At 45.6% G+C, this 21,248-nt stretch overlaps 1 protein-coding gene across 2 annotated transcripts in view; it reads right to left on the bottom strand.

Moving 5' to 3' along the window:
* Positions 1-21,248, bottom strand: part of roraa (RAR-related orphan receptor A, paralog a) — a 191,577-nt gene that overhangs the window by 6,823 nt on the left and 163,506 nt on the right. For both annotated transcript variants that reach the window (XM_061035382.1, XM_061035383.1), the window contains 8 exons: positions 7,826-7,911; positions 6,115-6,256; positions 3,876-4,271; positions 3,104-3,225; positions 2,875-3,007; positions 1,727-1,834; positions 678-788; positions 331-443 (listed from right to left, as the gene is read on the bottom strand). In XM_061035382.1, the coding sequence (XP_060891365.1) occupies positions 331-443; positions 678-788; positions 1,727-1,834; positions 2,875-3,007; positions 3,104-3,225; positions 3,876-4,271; positions 6,115-6,256; positions 7,826-7,911 (1,211 nt within the window). The remainder of the gene's footprint in view (positions 1-330; positions 444-677; positions 789-1,726; positions 1,835-2,874; positions 3,008-3,103; positions 3,226-3,875; positions 4,272-6,114; positions 6,257-7,825; positions 7,912-21,248) is intronic.

Raw genomic sequence — 21,248 nt, 5'->3', positions numbered from 1 at the left:
GACATGGAGTAGTGGTAGTGAAAAACATTCCTCCCTACAGTGTATTCCCGCTCACACAGGGCCAAACAGACTTGTAAATATTGAGACAAGCGCTCAGGCACGAGCAAAACTTGACACTTCATATTATGGAGCTGCTACAATTGATAAATTGCTACTTCCCGACTGATAAAATGCACTTCATGTAGCATTATGAATGTGCTAAAATAGCCCCATTGCTTGTGGATAAAGATCTAAACAGTAGGAGATTACATTACTACAAATGTAGAGCATGCCGAGCAGACAGCCACTTTCAGTGATAATGGATGGAGTGTGCACTGCATCGCACTGTACCTTTGTAAGTATACCATCCTCTCTGTGGTTCTTCTGCAAGACATGCTGGAGAGCCAGCTGGATCTTCTGCTGGAGTTTTTCCACCTTCACCTTCTCCTGGAGCCAAGACCGGTCTGAAAGGTAAATCAAGACATTTTTTGTGACTTTTACGAGCACATGTAGGCGTCTCCAAATGTCAACTTTGCTCATGTGAAAAGTAATGCCGCAGCGCTACCGGGGGAGGATATTAATTGATAGAGAAAAACAGGAGGGCAACAGCAACTCCTTGTCGTGGTGAATGTGTGCCTGCCTCTTTTTCTTTCTTTTTTTTTTTTTTTCTCTCCCTTTGCACTGTGAGTGACACCTACCAGCAGACATCAACACAAAGGCGGAGAACAGGGCGATCTCATCCTCAGACAGGTGCATAGAACACAAGTTTTTCCCAAACTCGAAGACGGAGCTGATCAAGTCGTCACAGCCTGCCACAGCAAAGGACACAGAGAGAGGGCTTAGGATGAGGAAGACCAAAGAACAACACTCACTCTTGATCTTTATTGGGAGAGAGGCACACAGGGAGGGGGAGAGGAAGGGGGAAGGAATGGAAAAAAAAGAGCGGCATGCTGACAGCACATGGGAGCGTCTTAAGCAGAACAGGCAATGCTTTTACTGAGTTTTTGCCTCCCAGACGAGTCACTTTTGGCAGTTGGGTGGTGTTATGCAAGCCAAAATGAGGTCACTATTGAGGCTTTTAGTTAAATCAATTATCGGGGATAGAGAGAGACAGGCGGATGCCACCGCGGCTCGGGAAGCCCATCACTCTGCCTCCCCCCGCTGTGGACCCCTCAGTGCAGAACACACAGGACACTGGGACGGATACACATGTTCCTCCTTTAAACACGCGCACACAAATAGGCAGGGAGGTATAAATAACAGTAAACTTGTCCCACAAAACAGAATTCACCATTTTTACTGCCACTTTGGGACATATTTTACATTTTCTCCATCAAAAGGCTGCTGGAGATGTGAGGAAATCCATAGTGGAGACTCTTCCTAATGTCATGGCAGTCAAACACGAACGCTATTTGCTTTTGCTTGAAATGTTTCATGTCAGACTATCAATGTTGGTTTTGATAGCACTCTCCCTAAAGACGCTCCGTCTGGCTTTATTTATTCCACAGTTGCAGGAGCCATATGCAGCAGAAGCTCACCAACGTCTCTGCTCTACCAGAAATAACCGTCGCAGAGACAGCAATGCCAGGTGAGGCAGGGATGAGGGCTCCGTGTTTGCTTCCAACCCTTTAGCATGGTGCAGAGCACAACAGCGCACACTTTGATTCTGGTTATTACGACGAGAACACGGCAGCATGCGAGCACACACACACACTCATTCAAGCCCGCACACACGCGCTTCACTTACCTAATGACTTGAACACATCAGGTCCGGCATACTTTCCATCAAAATAGACTGTGTTGTTTTGCGAGTCAAAGGCACGGCACATTCTGACAAACACGACTTCCAAAGAGCCTGTGGAGACAGACAGGAACAAGATGCTGAATCTGAGCTTTGCTTCTTTTTTTTTTTTTGTTTTCCCTCACAGTTTCACATCAGTCAGGGATGCAAAACACATGATTGTGCTTTTGTGCTTTTTCTTTTAGAACACAAGTATCACAAGCAACTTTTAAATAAAGAAGCCTGCAGTCAGACGGGGGGGGGGGGGGGGGGGGGGGGGGGAGAGAAAAAAAACAAAACATGCCTACAGATGATAATATCATAAACAGAAGGCTATTCTTCCATAACGACATGCCAGGTAAAAACTGCACTTCATTCAGCAGCGACACAGCTTTATAATTCTGGCTTTATTTAGTAAGATAGGTAGGGAATATATCCCATCCTACAATTTGTACCACTCTGTGGGAGTGGATAAGAGGATCAAGAAAATGTAACAGGAGCCATTACTGCCTGTGAGGGAAGAGCTGATGCTTTAAAATGTCATGTCTGACAAGAGATCTCAGTCTTTGCTTTATTATTCGTATTGGCTGTGCTAATGTAAATAATACTAAGGGAGAGACCCAGGGGAGGCGTTTGTTTCCTGCATGTGCCCTATGTTTGTATCTGTGAGAGGATTTGTATTTGCGGATAAATATAGGTGCCAGTGTGCGCACTGAGCCATAGCTGCATAAAATATTCTGTAAGTACGTCTTCATGAGAGCACTGTGAATAAGCAGACATAGTGGGTGTCAGGGAGGAGATGAAGGAAATGGCAGCCGTCTTGATAGGTATTATCAGAGCTCAGGAACACACTGCTTATCTAATACTGTGTCCATCCCTGCTAAGTACTGTATGTAATGAGCAGAGGAGAATAGAGAGCGACAGAGACAGACAGGCAGGGTGGGGTCTCCTTTCTGTGACACTGTCTGTGCGTGTAAAGAGGAGGCTTTTGTGCAGTCAGGTCAGCTACGCCCTTGTGACAATGCCAGAGGGGGGTGGTGGTGGTGGTGGTGGTGGTGCTTGGTTGGTGTGGGTGAGTTTGACGGCAGCAGGGCCATGTTGACAGGCTGTCATACCTGCTTTCAGCAGCACTATCTGATCATTCTGACAGAGCTCCATGAAGCCGTCGATGCGCTTGGCAAACTCCACCACATACTGAATGGCCTCTGTTATTTTGATAGCACACAGCTGCCACATGACTTCCCGGGGCTAAGACATAAAAGGCAAGAGAATGGGTTAGCTGCTTGAAAACAATGGATTTGATAAGTGTAAATCTGCTGTGGTGTGTGGTTGCGAACGGGTTACCTTGTTCTGGTAGCTCTCCACCTCCTCCTGCAGGAAGGCCTGCCAGGTCATCTGCTGTAACTCCTCCCTCAGGTACTGACATGTCTCCATGTGTGACTTAGAGATGTTCTGGGCCAGATGCTCTGCAACACAACCAACCGTCACGAAAGCCAAAAAGATCACAGTCGAGATCTGAATGTTGCTCATGAGGCTCATGTGAAAGTGGAGACCCCGACGATGAAATGTGCCACAGGAAAAGAAGATTTATTTACTGAGATTTCGAGACGGAGGAGAGGCGGATATGCGTGGGTTTTTTTTTTTTTTTGACTGGGAAAAGGCTTGTTGACATTTCCTTTTACCGCCTGCAGGAAGCTCATAACTTAAGGTTGAGGCAAAGCCAATCTAGTTATGACACAAATGCATGGAGGGGAGGAGGGGCGCCACGTTACTCACTCAAACAAAGGTCACATTTTCTCGGAGAGAAATATTGAGTATAAGAATTTAAATGGTTTTGAAAACACATCTGTTAAAAGGAGTTCCTAAGCACAGGGGAGCCTAAAAAAATGATTTCCCCAGACGCCTGCCCTGCTGGATCCTGATTGGCCCTAATTAATGGAAACTAATTACAAAAAAAGAGGCTCTTTTAATGAGTGTTGGAGATGAGTCTCCAACCTCCTGCTATTTTAAGCAACCTTTGTGTCGTTTGCCCCACGGTTGAGTTGTTCTCCCCCCCTCCTCCTTTTTTTTTGCCGTCTCTCCTCCTGTCTCCCCTTGCCTCTCTCCTGCTCCTTACCTAGTTCAGCCATGGACACGGTGGGGGAGGTTTCTCCGTTGGTGAAGGAGCAGTAAGGGAAGAAGCCAGAGCCAGGGGCAAAGTCGCAGATGGGCTCTGGTTTGATGCCGTTGATGTCCAGGCCTGACTGGTCAGGAGATGGCTGGATGTCTAGATAGAAGCTGCTGACCGCCGAGTCTGGTTTGCTGCCGTCGGGGGTGTGACCGTCCATGTAGCCGCTGAGGTCGTCATGGAGCTCCGTGAGGCCATTGGCTGAGAGGCCATAGCTGGGTGTGAGTGGCTCCGCCTCACCCGGCTGTTGTTGGTGGTCGCGCTGCTGCTGCTGCAGCCGGTGCTTCTGGACCTCAGCGTACAGGCTGTCCCGCTGCTTCTTTGACATGCGGCCGAACTTCACCGCTGTGATAAGACAGAGATAACATGATGGACTGAAGATAACAAAGAATCACATTTTTCAATATTGAGCACCTAGAGGCCTATTGGCAGAATGTAACGAGTTATTACAAATAACTAATAATCTCTTAAAAAATACATTGAGCAGGTGGATAACAGACATTTCCGAAATGATTCAAGGTTTGTGGGTACAGACAGAGATTATTACAATTGAACAACGTCTTAAGCACAGAGGCACCACTGGGAAGTGACTAATGGCTTTCCCGGCCATTCAGACGCGAGGTAGGCTCAGTTACTGCCTCCTGTTTCAAGGTTTCCAGACTAAACAGTGCTGCTAAGAATGAGACTCCTTGGCCAGAGTTCTGGGGGCCTGGCAGTATGTCAGCCGGTCACACTGAGTATGTGTGTGTGCTTGTGCTTTGGTGTGTGTGTGTGTGTGTGTGTGTGTGTGTGTGTGTGTGTGTGTGTGTGTGTGTGTGTGTGTGTGTGTGTGTGTGTGTGTGTGTGAGTGAGTGTGTTTGTCTACACTCAGTGGAAAGCGAATGAAGTGTCACCGAGGAGAGGGCAGGCAGATGGGCTCTGGTGTGTTGAGTGAAGGCAAGAGTCACCTTCGTCCGTCCTGACCATGTGTGTGCGTGTGCATGTGTGTGCACGTGAGAATGTGTTTGACTATGCTAAGGTATTTATATGCGCTAATGTACTTATGTGCTCATTCATATTCATCGCTGTATGTATTCATGTGTAAAGCAAAGTGTGCCTAAACAGGCATCTGTGCATGTATGGTCTGGTTTTTTTTTTGTGCATGTGTGTGTTCATTCTCGTGCGTTGAATAGTAACAAAACACAAAACAAATCTGTTCTGCTCTAAAATAATCTTCACAGCTCGGGCAAAGTCTGGACCAGCACGTCTGGACCAGCCTGAGCGCAGCAGGAGTCCTCCAGCACACATCCCCACCTGTGTGCTCCCATTACTGAATCTCAGCTGCAGTAGCACTAATGACAACCTCTAACAACCCCCTATTTCATCAAAACCTAGTTTCTATCAAAGCAACAAATTAGTCCCACAGACCGAGTCTCACCTGCTCCTGGCAGACAATGAACATAATAAAAGGGTAGTCTTAGCGTGTGCTCGTGCCACCGTGTCTTTACTCTGGTTTTGTCTCGGAGAAATAATGGCCGTCATTTTCTGTTTCTGTCTGCCTCTCAAACAAGACTACATTTCCAGCACCCAATGTAGTGTAATGAATAAACTACAAAATAACAATAACATGTAACACAATGTAGCATGCATATGTGCTGATGTCATTTGAAGGTAGATAATCTGTTACAAAAGATTTGTGCAGAGTGTTGTTTTATGATCTGAATGATGCTATTTCACTTACAGCTTTGAAAAAAACACAACACTCTTCTGCTATGGATCTACTTTGATTTTGTAACATGATCATCTACCTGAAATGGAAGGTGTTGGGTGGGTTGATTAAATCTTGGATTGGAAAGGTGCATTGGCTGGCAAACAAGCCACACCACATTTTAGGTGGAATTTGGAGGCCAAAACTGATAACACAAGAACTCTGGATCAGATTACTACACTACACTACACTAACGGTTTTATAGAAGGCCAGTAGCGGCATGCAGTAAATGATGGACATTAAACGTACACGATCAATGGTTCAGAAAGTGGACAGCTGATATTAGACAATTCCTTCTTCCCTCACCGGTTTCCAAATCTGGTCTAAAGACACTTCAGCTGATTCTGGCCCACACAGGAGCTTGAACTTGGGCTCTTTACCTCTCCGTGCACACCCCACCCATACCGCTTTATTATCCCACCTCCACCATCAAGCACTTACCATCTCTGGACATGCCCACTGCCAGGCACTTCTGCAGCCGGCAGTGCTGGCAGCGGTTGCGGCTGGTGCGGTCGATCAGGCAGTTCTTCTGACGGGGGCATGAGTACGCTGCATTGCTCTGCTGACTCCTCCTGAAGAAGCCCTGTGGATGGAGACACCTCGGGTTACTGGACTTACCACTATGGGTGGACAAAACATGATCTGGGACTGAAAGATCAAGTTCATGTCTTCAGAGTGATTCACAGATCACATAATGTGTTGCAGAATGATTGTAGTTTATTGCATACCTTGTGTTGATATCATTTAAAAGCCACCTAACAGATTAGAACATCCTGCGCTTGTGTTCGTCTGGCTGTTAGAGCTTTGTTTTGCACCAGTGTGTGCAGCAGGAGGGTGGTGTGTTTGGGTAGGACTGATAACACTGGATGGTATTTTTCTTCAGCAGGGTTATTAGTGTTGATTAACGCAGTGCTGGCATGTGCAGTGCTAAAGGATTGCGGGTGCACACCGACTGGATTCCTCATCCTTTGACTTAATGAATTGATTCCAGCACATCATTAACATGCCCCACTCTACTGCTCCACACACATATGTCTTAATTAGCTGCTCATTGGCTGTTTAATTACAAGAAAACAGCTGACAGCTGCCAAGTTGCTTTATAATGGAAGCTATTATGGAAACAGGCTATAACTGCCAGTGACAAGCAGCACTCTTTAATAATGCTATGATTTATGGTCCAAACTTTTTTTTACTCGCACATATCATTAAAAGGCCTCTCTGCCTTCAACTAATTAGCGATCATTAAAGATAGATTTCAGCAGTTTATTCTTTAGTGTTTTGTTCTTTCCAGCTCCTGTGTGAGGGAGAGGAGCAGTGGGAAGACTAGCTGAAAGGAACCTCTCTCTCTCTCTCTCTCTCTCTCTCTCTCTCACTGACACACACACACACACACACACACACACACACACACACACACACACACACACACACACACACACACACACACACACAGGAGCAAACAGTAAAGGTGCAGGCTGGCTGAGGAATGCTAATGATGTGCCTGGTGACAAGCACAGGGACAAGAATACACTCTAAGCACAAAATTCCCCTCACAGTGAATGGCTGGTGCATTTGAAACAGTACAAAAGGCAGCTTCAGTGGAAGCAATACTGTAGCAAACAGCCAACAATCTGCTATAATTCAAAGCACTCTCCTTTTGATCATTTTATTTCAAGAAGAGCAGGCTGCAGCAGTAGCAAAAAGGAAAAAAAAAAACAGTGAAAAGACATGTCCCTGGGAGGGAAGGCAGAGCAAGGCGGAGAAATGACTTTGTCCTCCTAATTGTGTTTTTTCTGTGATGTCCTGTGCGGCGTTTGACCACTTTAATGATCATCTTTTGTGTGTTTACACTTTGCACACCCTTCCTAAAGTCATCGACAAAATACGGCAACATTTTCAAACGTTTTCCTTGTGAGCAACTTTCTTTACGATCTCAATTCTACCTGTCTTTCCCATTCAAGCAGCTCTCCTGTCCGTCACACACACACACACACTGAACCCACACACACACACGCACGCACACACACACACACACACACACGTGCACACACACACACACACACACACACACGTGCACACACACACACACACACACACACACACACACACACACACACACACACACACACACACAGAGTCTCTTGGTGCTTACCTTACAGCCTTCACATGTTATCACGCCGTAATGGATGCCTGATGATTTGTCTCCACAGATCTTGCAGGGAATTATTTCGATTTGAGCTGGAGACAAGAAAAAAAGGGGAATGAAAGAAATGAGAAAAAATAAAAAGAAGCAAAACATCATTTTTTTTTGCTGTCACAAGTCACCGTACAACAGCCTCACCATGGATCCATGTTGGAACATGAAAGAGCACTGTGCTGCTAAAAACATCTCATCCGGTGCTTTTTTTGAATCCTCACTTCCACAGAGAGCATTAGCTGAATATTTACAGAGGAGTGTGTGTGTGTGTCTTCGTGTGAAGGCAGGGAGGCCATTTTAAGTCCTCATAAGCAACTAAAGTAAACATGGTGTCAATTTGTATCCCAAACACAACTTACATAAGCTAATGCCACCTACCCACAAACCTTGATATACTCCCTTAGGAGTAATTTTTGCCCTTATGTGATGACAAAGGCTTATGTAGCTGCACCATTACACATATTCTCTGCTGGAAAACTTGACTTCATGAAGCCACTTGAACTTCAAAACCGTTAAAGGAGTCAATCTCAAAGGCCACATAGAATGAAAACATGGCCGATGCTTGTAGGAATGTGTGGTTGTGTGTCTGTGTACAGTGGGTGTCTGGCTGTGGTGTTGTGCTGTTGACAGGCGTGCGATTCCGCCGCCGTTGAGGACAAAAGCCCAGAGAGGACAGGCCTCATCCATCGTAGGCCTTCTCTTCAGGAGCAAGACCACAGGGCGACGCAAACGAACAGACAGAACACACAGACATCAGAGATGCAGAACTCCCAGCTTGTCCCTCTGCTCTCTGCTTTATCACTGCAGCCACTGATGCCCCCACTCTCTCTCTCTCTCTCTCTCTCTCTGTCCTCCTCTCTCTCTCTCCTCTTCCCTCTAGAGATCTTTATCTCGCAGCCTTCCTCCTCATCTCCAACATCTCAGTCCCTCTATCCCAGCAGTGCAGTGCAGCGCCAGACGAGCTCTGCTATCTGATCTAAATCGAGGAAAGATCACCGCGGGATATTTTCTCACGATGTAATGCTTTTTTTTTTTTTTTTTTGCTTTTTTCTTTTTTCTCAACCAGCAAAGCAGCCAGCCAATCAGAGCACATCGAGCTATTGCAACACACGTCTGTGCCAATTAGGAGAGGAATATAATAATCTTGCCTTAATAAGATGCAATAAAAATTAAAATAATAATTTTCAAAAGGAGGTGATATATTCACTATGTCAAAGTGTTACATCAGCCTCTCGCCTCCAGCTAGGCCTGACTTTTCTGCTGTAATGCCTCTACCCAAAATGTAGAGCTTCAAATGTCCCTCTTAAACCTTAACATCCAACCTCTTTAAACTAGTTTGATCACATCAAAAGTTCTCTTGCCCGGGTTCAATCCAGAGATCCCTTCCCATTTTAATCATCTGCCTCAGAGCTTGTAATGTGTCATGTGGATAATGTCCTTGTCCCTGAGGCATGCCCGAGAGAGGCCCTTAACACAGAGCCTCTAATCCACTAACCCCGGAGCCACACTCTATTCATTCAGGAATCTGTGTCTGTTCTCCTCGCGCTGCTGGAGTCAACAAGACCGGCCATGTTTACATGGAATTAGCCTACATTTTAGTAAAATGAACAAAAGGGAGTGGTAGAACATGCACAGTTAATTCTCCTCCAGACAACACCTCCTGCGATTTGAGATTCGCACATACAATAGAGGGCACTGCACCTCGTTGGCCCGGATTAGAGTGAAATCCACGCAGGAGGCGGACTGTGACAACCAAACTGAGAGGGTTAATTTATAATTAATCTTTTCCTTACTGTGCACAGTCGCTTGTTTTTCAGTTAGGTCTATCTCTGTATGAGTGCACTCTATTGTTTGTTTTTGTGTTCTCCCTGCACGAGCATTAGCAGTGCAGTGTGTTTCAACTCCTTTAGCATTTTCAGCCTCATTACTTACATAATTTGTTCTGACATGCACTCACAACAACTGAAGCGTGCTGTAATTATGACTAGCTGTGGTTATTGTGAACTCAAGGTTGCAGTGAAAGGCCCCGGCCATTGGGTGGCAGTGCAGGGCTGTGGCTATGGTTGTCTTGCCAAGTTAAGCCAAGCTTCCACCCACCCCATCCAGCCCACAGGCTTTTGGCTCAGAGCTCCAGCCTCTGATAGCTTCAGGCTTAGGCTGCTGCTAGCTTCCCCACCCCCACAGCATAGCTGTGAGATGCCTTCATCCCTCCTGAAGAAACGGAGCTGGCTGGGCGCTCGCTCAGGCCTGACAGAGGCTGTGCCACATCAGGTGAAAGCAGTGGGAGCAGAGACGCGGGGGTGCCAGGCCGGGCAGGCGTACGCATACACAAGCATGCCTCACAAAGCCCTATCTGCAGCAGGAAGGCCCTGAGTGCACACAGTCTCACCAGCTAACACCCCTCTCCCTACACCGCTGCACAAGCCTCTGGATGCTCAGTGCACTCAGCAGTAAAAAGGGTTTGTCTCTGTGCCGGCTGAGGCAGGCTCTTTGGTTCCTGTGAGAGAAAAGACCTCAGTCTGAACATATAGTTATTTCCACACTGGGATAAGCTGCTTTCAAAACGATGTGGAGAGGGGAGTGAAAGAGAATTATACAGAGCAACGACACAACTGCAATGGAATACACCATCAAGTCACCAACATCATCAGCTAGGGTCAATATTTGTACATCTGTGTGAGTGTGCAACTTGTTCTCTTGAGTGACTGGTCATCTGCCCGCTAAGCGACACTGAGGATGATCTAAAGTGAAGTCACACAGGGGAGCGAGTTAAACAAAAAGGCCTGTGCTTATGAGCACTCCCAATCTGGCAGTCAATATCTATTGACATGAGCTGCGGTGTTAACTGCTTCTTGGTGTGAAACAGGCAGCTGCTGGCTCGCTTGAGCCCGACCAGCGCAGTGCCACTGATCCCATTCACCGCGCCTCCCTCCGTGCCTGTCTGTCTGCCCGCCTGCCCGCTTCCCTGCCAGCCAGCCCTGCCTGCTCTGTTTACGACATCAAAGCCAGGCACAGTTAGACCGGCAGCCATGCTAAAGCCCATCCCAGCCAGCCCGCCGCTCCTCGCAGCACTGCGAGATGGCCCCTTCGCGTAGGCCAACTTCAAAGACACCTGCCGAGACGGCGGGATTACGCGTGAATCACACACCGCAGCACAATCACGCGGCGCGCGCGCACACAACCAGAAGAGCCGGTCAGCGACGCCAAAGACTGATTTCCTGTTTGCGACACTACAGCCTGGCGTGGGCGTCTCGGACAATGGGCATGGCAGCGAGGGGAGACAGTGAATGCTATAGCTCGCTCTTTGTCTGTCTGCGGTTGAGCGGTTCAAGGACACTGATTCACCACACTAGCAGGCCCTTTGAGGGGGATGACGTGTCACTCAGAGCACATAGGGCAGCAAGGCCTCTGCATGTTCACCCAGTGCCCTTCAGTGTCTTCTCCACAGCCCCAAGATCAACCCATTGCTAAGGCTACACTATGCTATCCAGGCCCGGGAAAGTGACAGTCTAATGTGAACAACCAGAACAATGCGCCAAATGCACACACAAGAGCTTACAGCAGCCCTGTCACACTTTATTTCACTGTTAGCATCGTACAGACAGACACTGTAAGACAGAACACTTCCTCCATATGCACTGCAGATATTGCATTGCTCCATTCAATTATGTGAAGTGTCATTCCCCACACATTGTAAAAATTGTGAAAATGCAAGTTTTCACTCAGCAGGATCTGCTAACTGCAACTTCTTCTGCAAAAATAAAGATTTTATTAAGTGTCCAGCAATCATTCTTTAAATGATCTCATACTTTTTTTTTTTTTTTAGGATTACATTGCTCAAATGTTTGATTAAGCATGCACAAGAAACTTAAATGCAACTAAAAAAAAAAAATCACACAGGCTTGTGCAAACATGGAAAATCACTCGTCCAAATCTCCTGGCTTTTCCCACTGAACCCTTGGACTACTGACATAACGTCGAAGGATTATGTTTATCCCTTACATTACAGACCCATGCCCAGGCGACCGTCATAATGCTGAAAAGCTTAACCCATTACTTGATTGGACCATTAAATCATTTTCCCGTGGCCTGGTGATTCATGGATAGATGTGCAAATAAATGAGGGTTTGAAATCAAGGCTTCTTTAACTGTTCAACACATGTGACGCATTCGGAGCGGAAAAACCCCCCCCCCCCCATTCGTTGTTATCTGTGCATGACGGTGGTCGAGTGTGTACCAGTGTGCGTCCGTCGTGCCGTGTTGACAGCTGTCAATGATGGAGTGACGCAAGCCAGCGGGATCATGTCAGAGATTATGTAAGGAACTGGACAGGGCGCAGCATTATGAACAGATTAACGATTTCCTCTTCATCAGACAAACCGTGTTAATACATGCTCCCTTTGGAAATATTTCTGCAATAACAACCAAACAAAAGCTTAAAAAGCCTCATAGGTCGGATGTTGGGACTGTTAAACAAAAAGTAGATTTTCCTAAAAAAAGACAACAGCAACGTTTGCACAAGGTCACAACACACAAGTAGCAGGGGGGGGGGGGGGGAGCATGAACTGGCAAATGTGTATGACAAAATGTTCCTCCATCATCATATGCTGCTATGCGTTTTTTTTGGGTTTTTTTGCTACATGAACTCCCCCATTTGGCGCCGGAGATCAGCTGTCGGTTGATAAACAGAGTCTTCTCTAAACAGATACCCATGGCAGTCAGATCTAGCTGTAGAGAGACGACAGCCTAACAAGAGCTAGGAATCACAATCCTGCCTCTTTTCATCTGCCAGGGCTCCGCTGTCATGTGAAGTCGCGCAACACAATACTTTTTTATTCCCATTTATGCAGCAGAAGAAAGGTTATTTGAATGTCAGCGGCAAAGGACAGTGGCGGCGCGAAAACGCAGGCAGAAGAGTATAAATGTGTTATTTGTTTAGGGATCGCATATGCTGGCATATTACCACAGAGCTGTTCTAATGGCATTTTGCTGGTTTCTAGCACACACACACACACACACACACACACACACACACACACACAAAAAGCACAAAGCTATGCACAGAAAAATTCACCTGCAGACCAGAACTCTATATCATCACTTTGAACGTGAGCGTCCATTCAACCTATAAACATGCTGAAGTCAACAACAAAAAATACTCTGAACACAGGGATTAAAGCAACATAATTGACACATTCTCACATCTCTATGCTTCTTTTTTTTTTTTTTTTTTGCTAATTCCCCTCCAATCATTTAGCTGCCTAAGCTACGATTCCCCCTTCACCAGAGACCAGCCACATTTGAAGAGATCTTTCCGTTTGAAAAGACGGCGCTCTTTAAGCCTTTCCCTATTATTCTCCATAGCAGTGCAGTGACTTTGCTGAAGCTCAGGTCTGGACCGTCGCCCTGGGCTGCTTTTTGGATGAACTCATGCGTGCATCTCTGTGTTTGTTTGTGTGTGAGGCCTATTAATATTTCAACACTGCCCAACTCCAGATGCCTGTACAACACAGCAGTGCTTCTGTCTTCATGTCTCTGCCTGTATTTACTTGACTGTTTTATTGAAGTGCATTCTGACACCCTCTATGAAGATGGGAGCAGGAGAGGGGAGGCTATATTCCCAAACCGCAGCACAAGACGTCTCTCTCCCCGCGTCTCTCTCTCCGCTGGCGTAACAGTAATTTGGGCACTAATTTATGTGCTGTTGTGGCAAAGATTGACGAGCTTCCTGACTGGGAGTCTGCGCGCCTGCACTCTAGGGGAAACAACAAAAGCCTGGGTTTACCGAGCAGACGAGCACCATGAAGGGTAGCATGTGTGCGGCGCTCCTCTCCCCTCCCTCGCCTGCCCCACCTGAGCTCAAATCTCTCTCCCCATCACTCCTCACCTCCACTCTATCTGCATCCCCTTCCTCCCACCTTTCCCCCCCTTCTTGTCTGTGACTGCGGTGACAAGAAAAGTTGTGCATGGGTGCCGGGGACCGGAGGGCACACCCCTTCTGTGTGTGCAAGCGTGTGTGCATGCGGGCGCACACATGTGTGTGCCGGGAGGAAAAGAGGCTCACGCTGTTTACTCTGATGGCAAAATACAATCTGTAGACAGCACTCACTTATGCATTCTACCAGCCCCTAGTTAGTCAGAGAGAGCCATGAGAGCTGAATAAAAAATGTGTGTTGCAAATATTTACATGCTTTGTCTAACTATTTAGATCTTTTGGTTGGGGCCTTTCATAAATTCAAATGTGATACACGCTATCTGTCTGTGGGAAATGGAAGTTTTAACGTTGGAAGTCTGAGTCAGAGGTGCTCTTGCATTGTTTTCTTTACTCTTTCAGTGTGCAAAAAAAAAAGGCATTGGGATGCACCAAAACTCAAAAATCACTGAGGCTGAAATCACACAGGACCGACTGATTGACTGGTGCAGGAGCTGCGGTCAGAATTCTAAGATTTTAGCTCGTGGATCACGTGGCGCTTCTGAACGTTCAGTGCGGGCCACCTGAACTGAACAGGCAAAGGTTACAGCCCTGATTGTGGTGCCTTGAGGCAGTTAAAGCACTACTCAGCCACACGTCTCCCTGCAGGAACGGCAGCCTGGAAGGCTCCTTTATATATATAAAAAAAACAAAAAAACACAGGAATATATAATTAATGAATCCTTCAAAACATCCACTGCAATTACACGCAGAAACCTTTACATAACAACAAAGAGCCTTGTTCCAGAGCACCAGGGGAATTTGCTACTGCCATACTGTCCAACTTTCTTCCTCTTATAATTGCTGTATTAGTATGCATTTCTGTAAGACAACCAGAATTCTGCTGTTGGTTTTTGAGTACAAAGGCATCAAAACTTACATCCATACAACTTCCTGCACGCTCATTTTGCCAGAGGCACGACAGACTGCACAGAATGAGCATTTTGTGTGACTATTTCAGACATTTGCAAAGTGCATATTTGGGTGCCTCAGTTGTGGGGGATAGGGTGTGAGGGGGAAGAGAGGAAAAAAAAGGAGAGGGGCTTGAGGTCCAGTCTCATGCTGCTGCTCGGGGTCAGTGGGTCAGAGGCACGGAGCCAGTTTACACATGGAAAGCAGGCTGAATAGTTCAGCTGACAGTAATTGTCCCTCAGTGGTCTCCTTAGGAAAACATGTTTCCAGACAACGCAGAGCGGCTGCACGGGCCAGATAGTAATCATGATCTTGATTTGCTCCATCGAAGGGGGAAGCTCGGCGTAAGCCTCCAGTTATGAAGCGAGTCAGTGTTTCCATTGGAGCTGACATCATGAAGCAAGCACTGCGCAGGAGGGGGAGACAGCACATGTGTTAATGGATTGAGTGCTGAGCTTTTTTCCAAAACATTTGAAATCAATATTTTAAGAGGAGAGAAAAAAAATGAACGCATTATGAAAGCAATGTCCTGATGAAATATCTCTCTACATAAGAAAATATGCAGGATCAATGGTGTAAGAGTGTAAAATAATTGAAAATAATCCTTTAAAAATGTATAATATGTATATCTGCAGCATATTTTGGCTGTGTTTTTCTGTCTAACAGATTAGAGGTTGTGGACATTTTTTTTAAATTCATGAAATATATTTTTAAAGGTTTTGACTCATATTTTATTATTTTAAAACATTTAAATCTTTATTTAAAATGTAAAAAAATATCCAAGACAAAATTAACGATTTTAATATTTTGGTGCTGTGGATTTTAGATGGATTGGATTTGGACGATATAATGATAATCAATCATCAATTATATGTCACATTGGTCGTACCAAGTGTTTCAGCCATAGCTGCTCGGGCTGTGGACTGGCTGAGATACTGAGATAGTGGACATAGACAACTGTCCATGGTGGAGCCTAGATGAAAAAATATGATCTCACCATTTAAAGAAAGCAGTGTGAAAAAGTAAATCTCAAAATGAAAAGTCAGCCGCCAAAACATGTGCAAGCCTGTCTACCTTTAATGAATCCTTGAAAGGATGTAGTCTACAATGTAAATACGCTCCGCACTTCACCTCCTCTTCTCAACAGTTTTTACAGCCGGGCTGATGAGCACTCCTTTACAACAGCTCCGCCATTCTGCTTGAAGGTCTTTGGTTTTCATCAGCTGAAAAAGAGCAGCCAAGGACGGGGAAGATGAATGACATCGATGGCCAGCCGATACTTCCAGGGACGTGTGATTGAGACAAATGAGCCTTGTTACATTAGCTAGGATACTGAATCCTGCTGCTCAAAGATCCACAGCCTGATAGAGCTGAAACTAGAGGCACCCAACCTTTCCACAGAACACCGGTGTCATGGGGAAGAAGGAGAGCGCTCTAAGATCGTGCGGTTTCTGTTTTTACCTTGACCACTTTTGTTTTTCCTCCTCTTGTGTGCCCATTTTTTTTGTTTTGTGTGCACACAGCCCTGTTATATGGCGATCAAAGATTTCCACAGCCCCCTCTTACAGGTGCAGAGAGCAAATGAAACTGATTCAGAGCCATTATCTAATCCATATATAGTGCCCTCGGCTATCGGTTTCTTAATAAGTTACTGCGAGCACTTCCACCATGCATCATTTATCCGCAGTGCTACAAAATGTTCAGTCTGATCAAAGAGAAATGTTATGATCATGACCATGTTAAATATTTACTTGTGATGAAATTTACAGAGCGTTTTAAAAATCAATCTGTTTGTTTCATTTTGCTGCAGGCAGTATGAGGGGCCACGAGAAGTAAACTGAGGCAATGAATTTCAATGGCTTGCATAAGAGTTGCACTAATAGGTCATTGTATCAGAACCATTATAACTAATATATGTGCAGCTTGATTGGCTTCAAAGCAGTTACATGTTTATTGCAAACTTGTAATTACTTTTGGCTTCTTTGCAGTTCGAACAGTGTATCTCAAAGCGTTGTGATCATAACTTTAAAAGGAAGTCTGAGATTTACTTGTTCCTGAATGCACCTGCTGGATTTACCCAAAATGCACTTTTTTTTTTTAAAAGAATAGAAAAAGACCATTTAAATCTGTTAAATCTAAAGGCTTGCCTGTTATGGAAGTTTCATTTTTCTGACCTTTACTTCAATTTCAAAGCGAACAACTAGTATCTGCGTTGAGTGTGAAGGAGCTTGCTGAGAGACTCCTCTGTCGTCCTCCACATGTAGCAGACCGTATGAAAGGCATTCCTAGACGACAGGAGTGTCTACTGCCACGCGGAGTTCACAGACTTGCTTACAGCATGTGAGGCACATTCCCCCTGCACTGCTGTTTTCACAGTCCTACAAACACTGGCCTGGTTTTGTTTAACATGGCAGGATTAAGCAGCCATGCGCAAAGCATGCTTTCCTCCTCACACGCTCGCTTCGCAGTGCAGAGGAAGGCCCAAGTGCTTGCTTGCTCGCTTGCTGCTACCTTTGGGTGAACCGGCCTCCCTGACTGCCGGTGAATGCACCGTGGTACTCTAATCCCAGGCAAATAAACAAGAGCCAAGATTAATGATTGCATAAACACATCCCAAAAGCCCTGGAATAACAATCAGCTCTTCAGCCTGCTCTGCTGCCATGTGAAAGCTCACAGAGTCAGCTGACAGGCGGGGTATAGCTCTCTCTCTCTCCTCTCTCTCTCTCTTCTCTCTCCTCTTCCTGATGCCTCACAACAGCCATGAGTTGTCTGTGCGTTGTTGCTTCATTAATGACAGGAAGCTGTCAATATTTTCCACATGATGAGGTGGGTATTTGTAGCACTGCACTATGAGGAAACCCCTGAGCCAAAGCAGGACATCAGGCCTGTGACAGTGCTTCACAAATGCAAATACATGTCTGGCTCTCTGTGCTCAGGTAATGCTGATTTCTATATCAGATCATGTAAAAAGATGGCATGCTTGGGAAGGAAGTGGAGCTTCCCAATACATTTGCTGGTTAGCTTTATCAACCTGTTCCTCATCACGGGGTGGTGCAAAAAATATAATCTTTGAGTTGTTGTGAAAGTGAGAGTCAAGTAGATAGTGAAGAGGACATTAGAGGTGAGGCTGAAGTGATAAATCATGACCACATCAGACCAAATAAGGCCATTAAAATGACATTAGGAGCTCGGCCCTTTCATGCCTGGTTCTGCGGCTATAAGACGAGCTTGCTTTGTGACGAGAGGGGAGAAGTGGAGGCAGGGAAGGGTCGAGAGAGAGAGAGAGGGAAGGATGGAGACAGAGCAGTCCAGTGGTCTAGGGCAGGGGAGCGTGGGACGTACAGATGAAGTGGGAGGCCCCTCTCCAGGAGGTTGCTCCTCAGTGTGACGGCACAGGCAGCGACCCCCGTCAAATGAGGGGTGAAGTGGAGCCCCCTCTGGGACCCCCTCAGGCACATTCATTAGGAGATGAAAAAGTGTTTCCTGCGGCAGAGCGAGTGCCTGCCGTGGCCCGGACATGTTTAATTTAGGGCCGTACGAAAACACAAGGCCACACCAGCCAGGTCTGCTGCTGTAGGTCAGGGGAATCAAACACCACAGAGAGAGATCCAGAGCAGAATGATTTGTGTGCAGGATTACATAATGGCCTTTTTTTTTGTATGTTTGATACCACCTTTTAAGCCTGTAACATTCAGATTACTAAAGGTCAAGTGCACCAACACTTCCAGTTGTGGGTTAAAAAGTCTGCTGTACACAGGCTATTATGGAGAAAATTTGAGGCTTATCACAAGTTTCTTTCCCTTCAATGCGTTGCATTTTGTTGCATCTTTACGGCTCCAGGCAAAAATAATAGATTCATTTAGCCAGTGGTGGTTTGTGGAAGGGAACCAAGGATTATGGTAATGCAGCACCGAATGCTGCAAGCAAAATACAGTAAAGGAGGAAAAAAAAAAAATACCGCAGCAGGAGACACAGGGAGAATATCTGAGGAGGTTAATTTATATGAATGCACAAATCTGCATTCACAAATGCATCTCGAGCATCTCATCCCGCACAAGGTAAGGCCGTTCGGAAAGACAATCGGTGCTCCTCTCCCTTCTTTGTGTGAAGGGTGGCATTACAGAGTATGAGTCTGTGGTGATTCAAATGCATGTCCGCTTATCACATGCCGCTTATCCTTGTTCCTGATGAATCCCCACATTTATTAAGGCTGTCTTCTTGCCTTGTTAGATATGTATAACCAATCTCCTGTAATTAGCAACCGCTAACCTTTGGGGTGCTAATCCCCCATGAATTGTGGATTTGTACATCAAAGCCCACACTCTCCTATATAGCCGGTGCTTGAAATTACACTCGATTTGAAAACCTGCAATTATTTGTATAGCATGGATGCAAACAGTCTCCTCTTTTATGTCTCTGAGAATCCCGTGGGTTTGCAGTAAAGAATCCTTAATCCACTCCAGTGGAATCCAAATATAGAGTTAACACTAGCTGCCTAAAATTCAGATGCACAGCCAAGAACCTGCCGTGCACGCAGAGTGGAGAAAGCCTCTCTCTCTCTCTCTCTCTTTTTGAATAGTTAAGATTAGATTTCTTTAGTGGCTTAGATGCATCATATGAGAAGCGAGGGGGATCGCCCAGGGGGTGTAACAATGCTTCAACAGCACCTCTTGTTGTGATCTCTGTTCTTCTCACAAGCAGAAAAATGAAAGTTAATGAAACAATCAGTGGACTTGCCTCTTTGTTTAACGTCATCACATGTCCAGGGATCTGTCAACAGGGTGAATACTCCCTCCCTCAGTTTGTACTCTCTCCTATTCAAGGCCAGGCTAAATCCATCGTGCAAGGATGGGGAGATTATAGAGAGGGAAAACAACTGAAGTAGCTTCCCACACACACACACACACACACACTCACAAATCTTGATGCTGTAGCAGGGGGACGACGCCTGAAGCATTTATTTTCTTTAATGAGAGACATGAGTCTCACATGTGTCAGCCATGCACAGCATGGGAACAATAGGGTGGGCTTTAATTCCATCAATCTACTGCATTTATCCATTTATCACATCAATACCTGTCAGTTAAGCTGGAAGAGATAAATCATGTCAGGCGGGCTGAGTCGGGGGCCACACTGAGCTCGGTAAATATGCAGACTTAAAACTCATCTTAAAAGTCAGGGGGGTGAACATGGTTACACGCAGACGGTGACAAATATAGAGCAAAGGGTCTTAAGCAATGAAAATACAAGAGATTAGCTTTGTGAGACAACATGACACAAAGATCATCCTTCCTGCACTTACTCCGCTAAGTGATTAAATAGCTATGAATTAACAATGATGTTGTTAGGTATTTAGAGGGAAACGTGACACCTCTTCTGTCACCTAAGCCTCCCTCGGAAATCTCTTTACTTACCTGAGTGCAACACGGATCCCACTGTTACACTTGTTTCACCATCCAGAAATGGGAACTGACACCCTGCCTTCCGACACCTGACATAAAATGCATGCACAAGTGGGCAAGGTGCTATTGAATGACACGGAAAACTTGACGGTGACAAGCAGAAATCAAGATTTATATAGCTCTCAGGTGTGTGTGTGTGTGTGTGTGTGTGCGCGAGTCTGCCTCCGCGTGTGCAGAGAGATAAGGCAACGGGATCTGAAAAGAGTCGCTCCCTTTGTATGTGCAATAACATGAGATTTATTGTCAGATGAAGAAGTAACACACGCATGAAACACATCGAAGGATTGGCTGTGAGCGATTCATAACCACACAGGCCGCTAAATTATGATTTATGTACTCCGGCTCTGAAGTGCACAGGACAGTAGCATATATGTCTGCGGTAGCCGGGCTTCTTCCCTGTAACACTGGAGCAACTCAGAGAGAATACATTTGGTGTAAAATTGCTTCATCTGTTTACAATTCCATTCGGGGTTCATGAGAGAGACAGGCAAACACAGGCTGATATATTGCCCCTGTGTCACGGCATGGCAGGAGCATCCACACAAAGATTCATCTCTCACTTAGAAGCCAAATGATACGTCTAATTTGCTGCGAGCACAGTTATTTTTAACCTCTCCAGCTGTCAGATAATGGAGCTTGACTGTCAGCGCTGGTGTGTGAGAGTGTGTTAAAAGGTTGCAAACTCTTTTCAATTTACCATTCCCTTTGAGTGAATTACAAAATGCGCATTCCCATTAGTTCACCTGATTGACATCGCCTTTTTTCTTTATATCAAAAACCAAAGGGAAGGATTTAAAAAAAAAAAAGAAGACTTGACTGTATTAAGATGGAGACTTCCAACAGCAATCTAAATTTGGTTTTTCGCATGTGTTGTCAATAATTACGACGCCTTGAAAACATCTAAGAAGTCACAGGGAATGGAGGGTTGTGTTTTTCGTTGGTGATTAATTGGACAGTGTGATGCCTCTCTTCCTGAATGATGGAGTCCTTTTATGCTTCAACTCTACAGCACCACCATATACAAATCTGCTGC

Source organism: Labrus mixtus, chromosome 4 (assembly GCF_963584025.1).
Source record: "Labrus mixtus chromosome 4, fLabMix1.1, whole genome shotgun sequence".
Lineage (NCBI taxonomy): Eukaryota > Metazoa > Chordata > Actinopteri > Labriformes > Labridae > Labrus > Labrus mixtus.
Note: the sequence above shows the minus strand (reverse complement) of the source record. Positions and strands in the feature narration are given on the sequence as shown.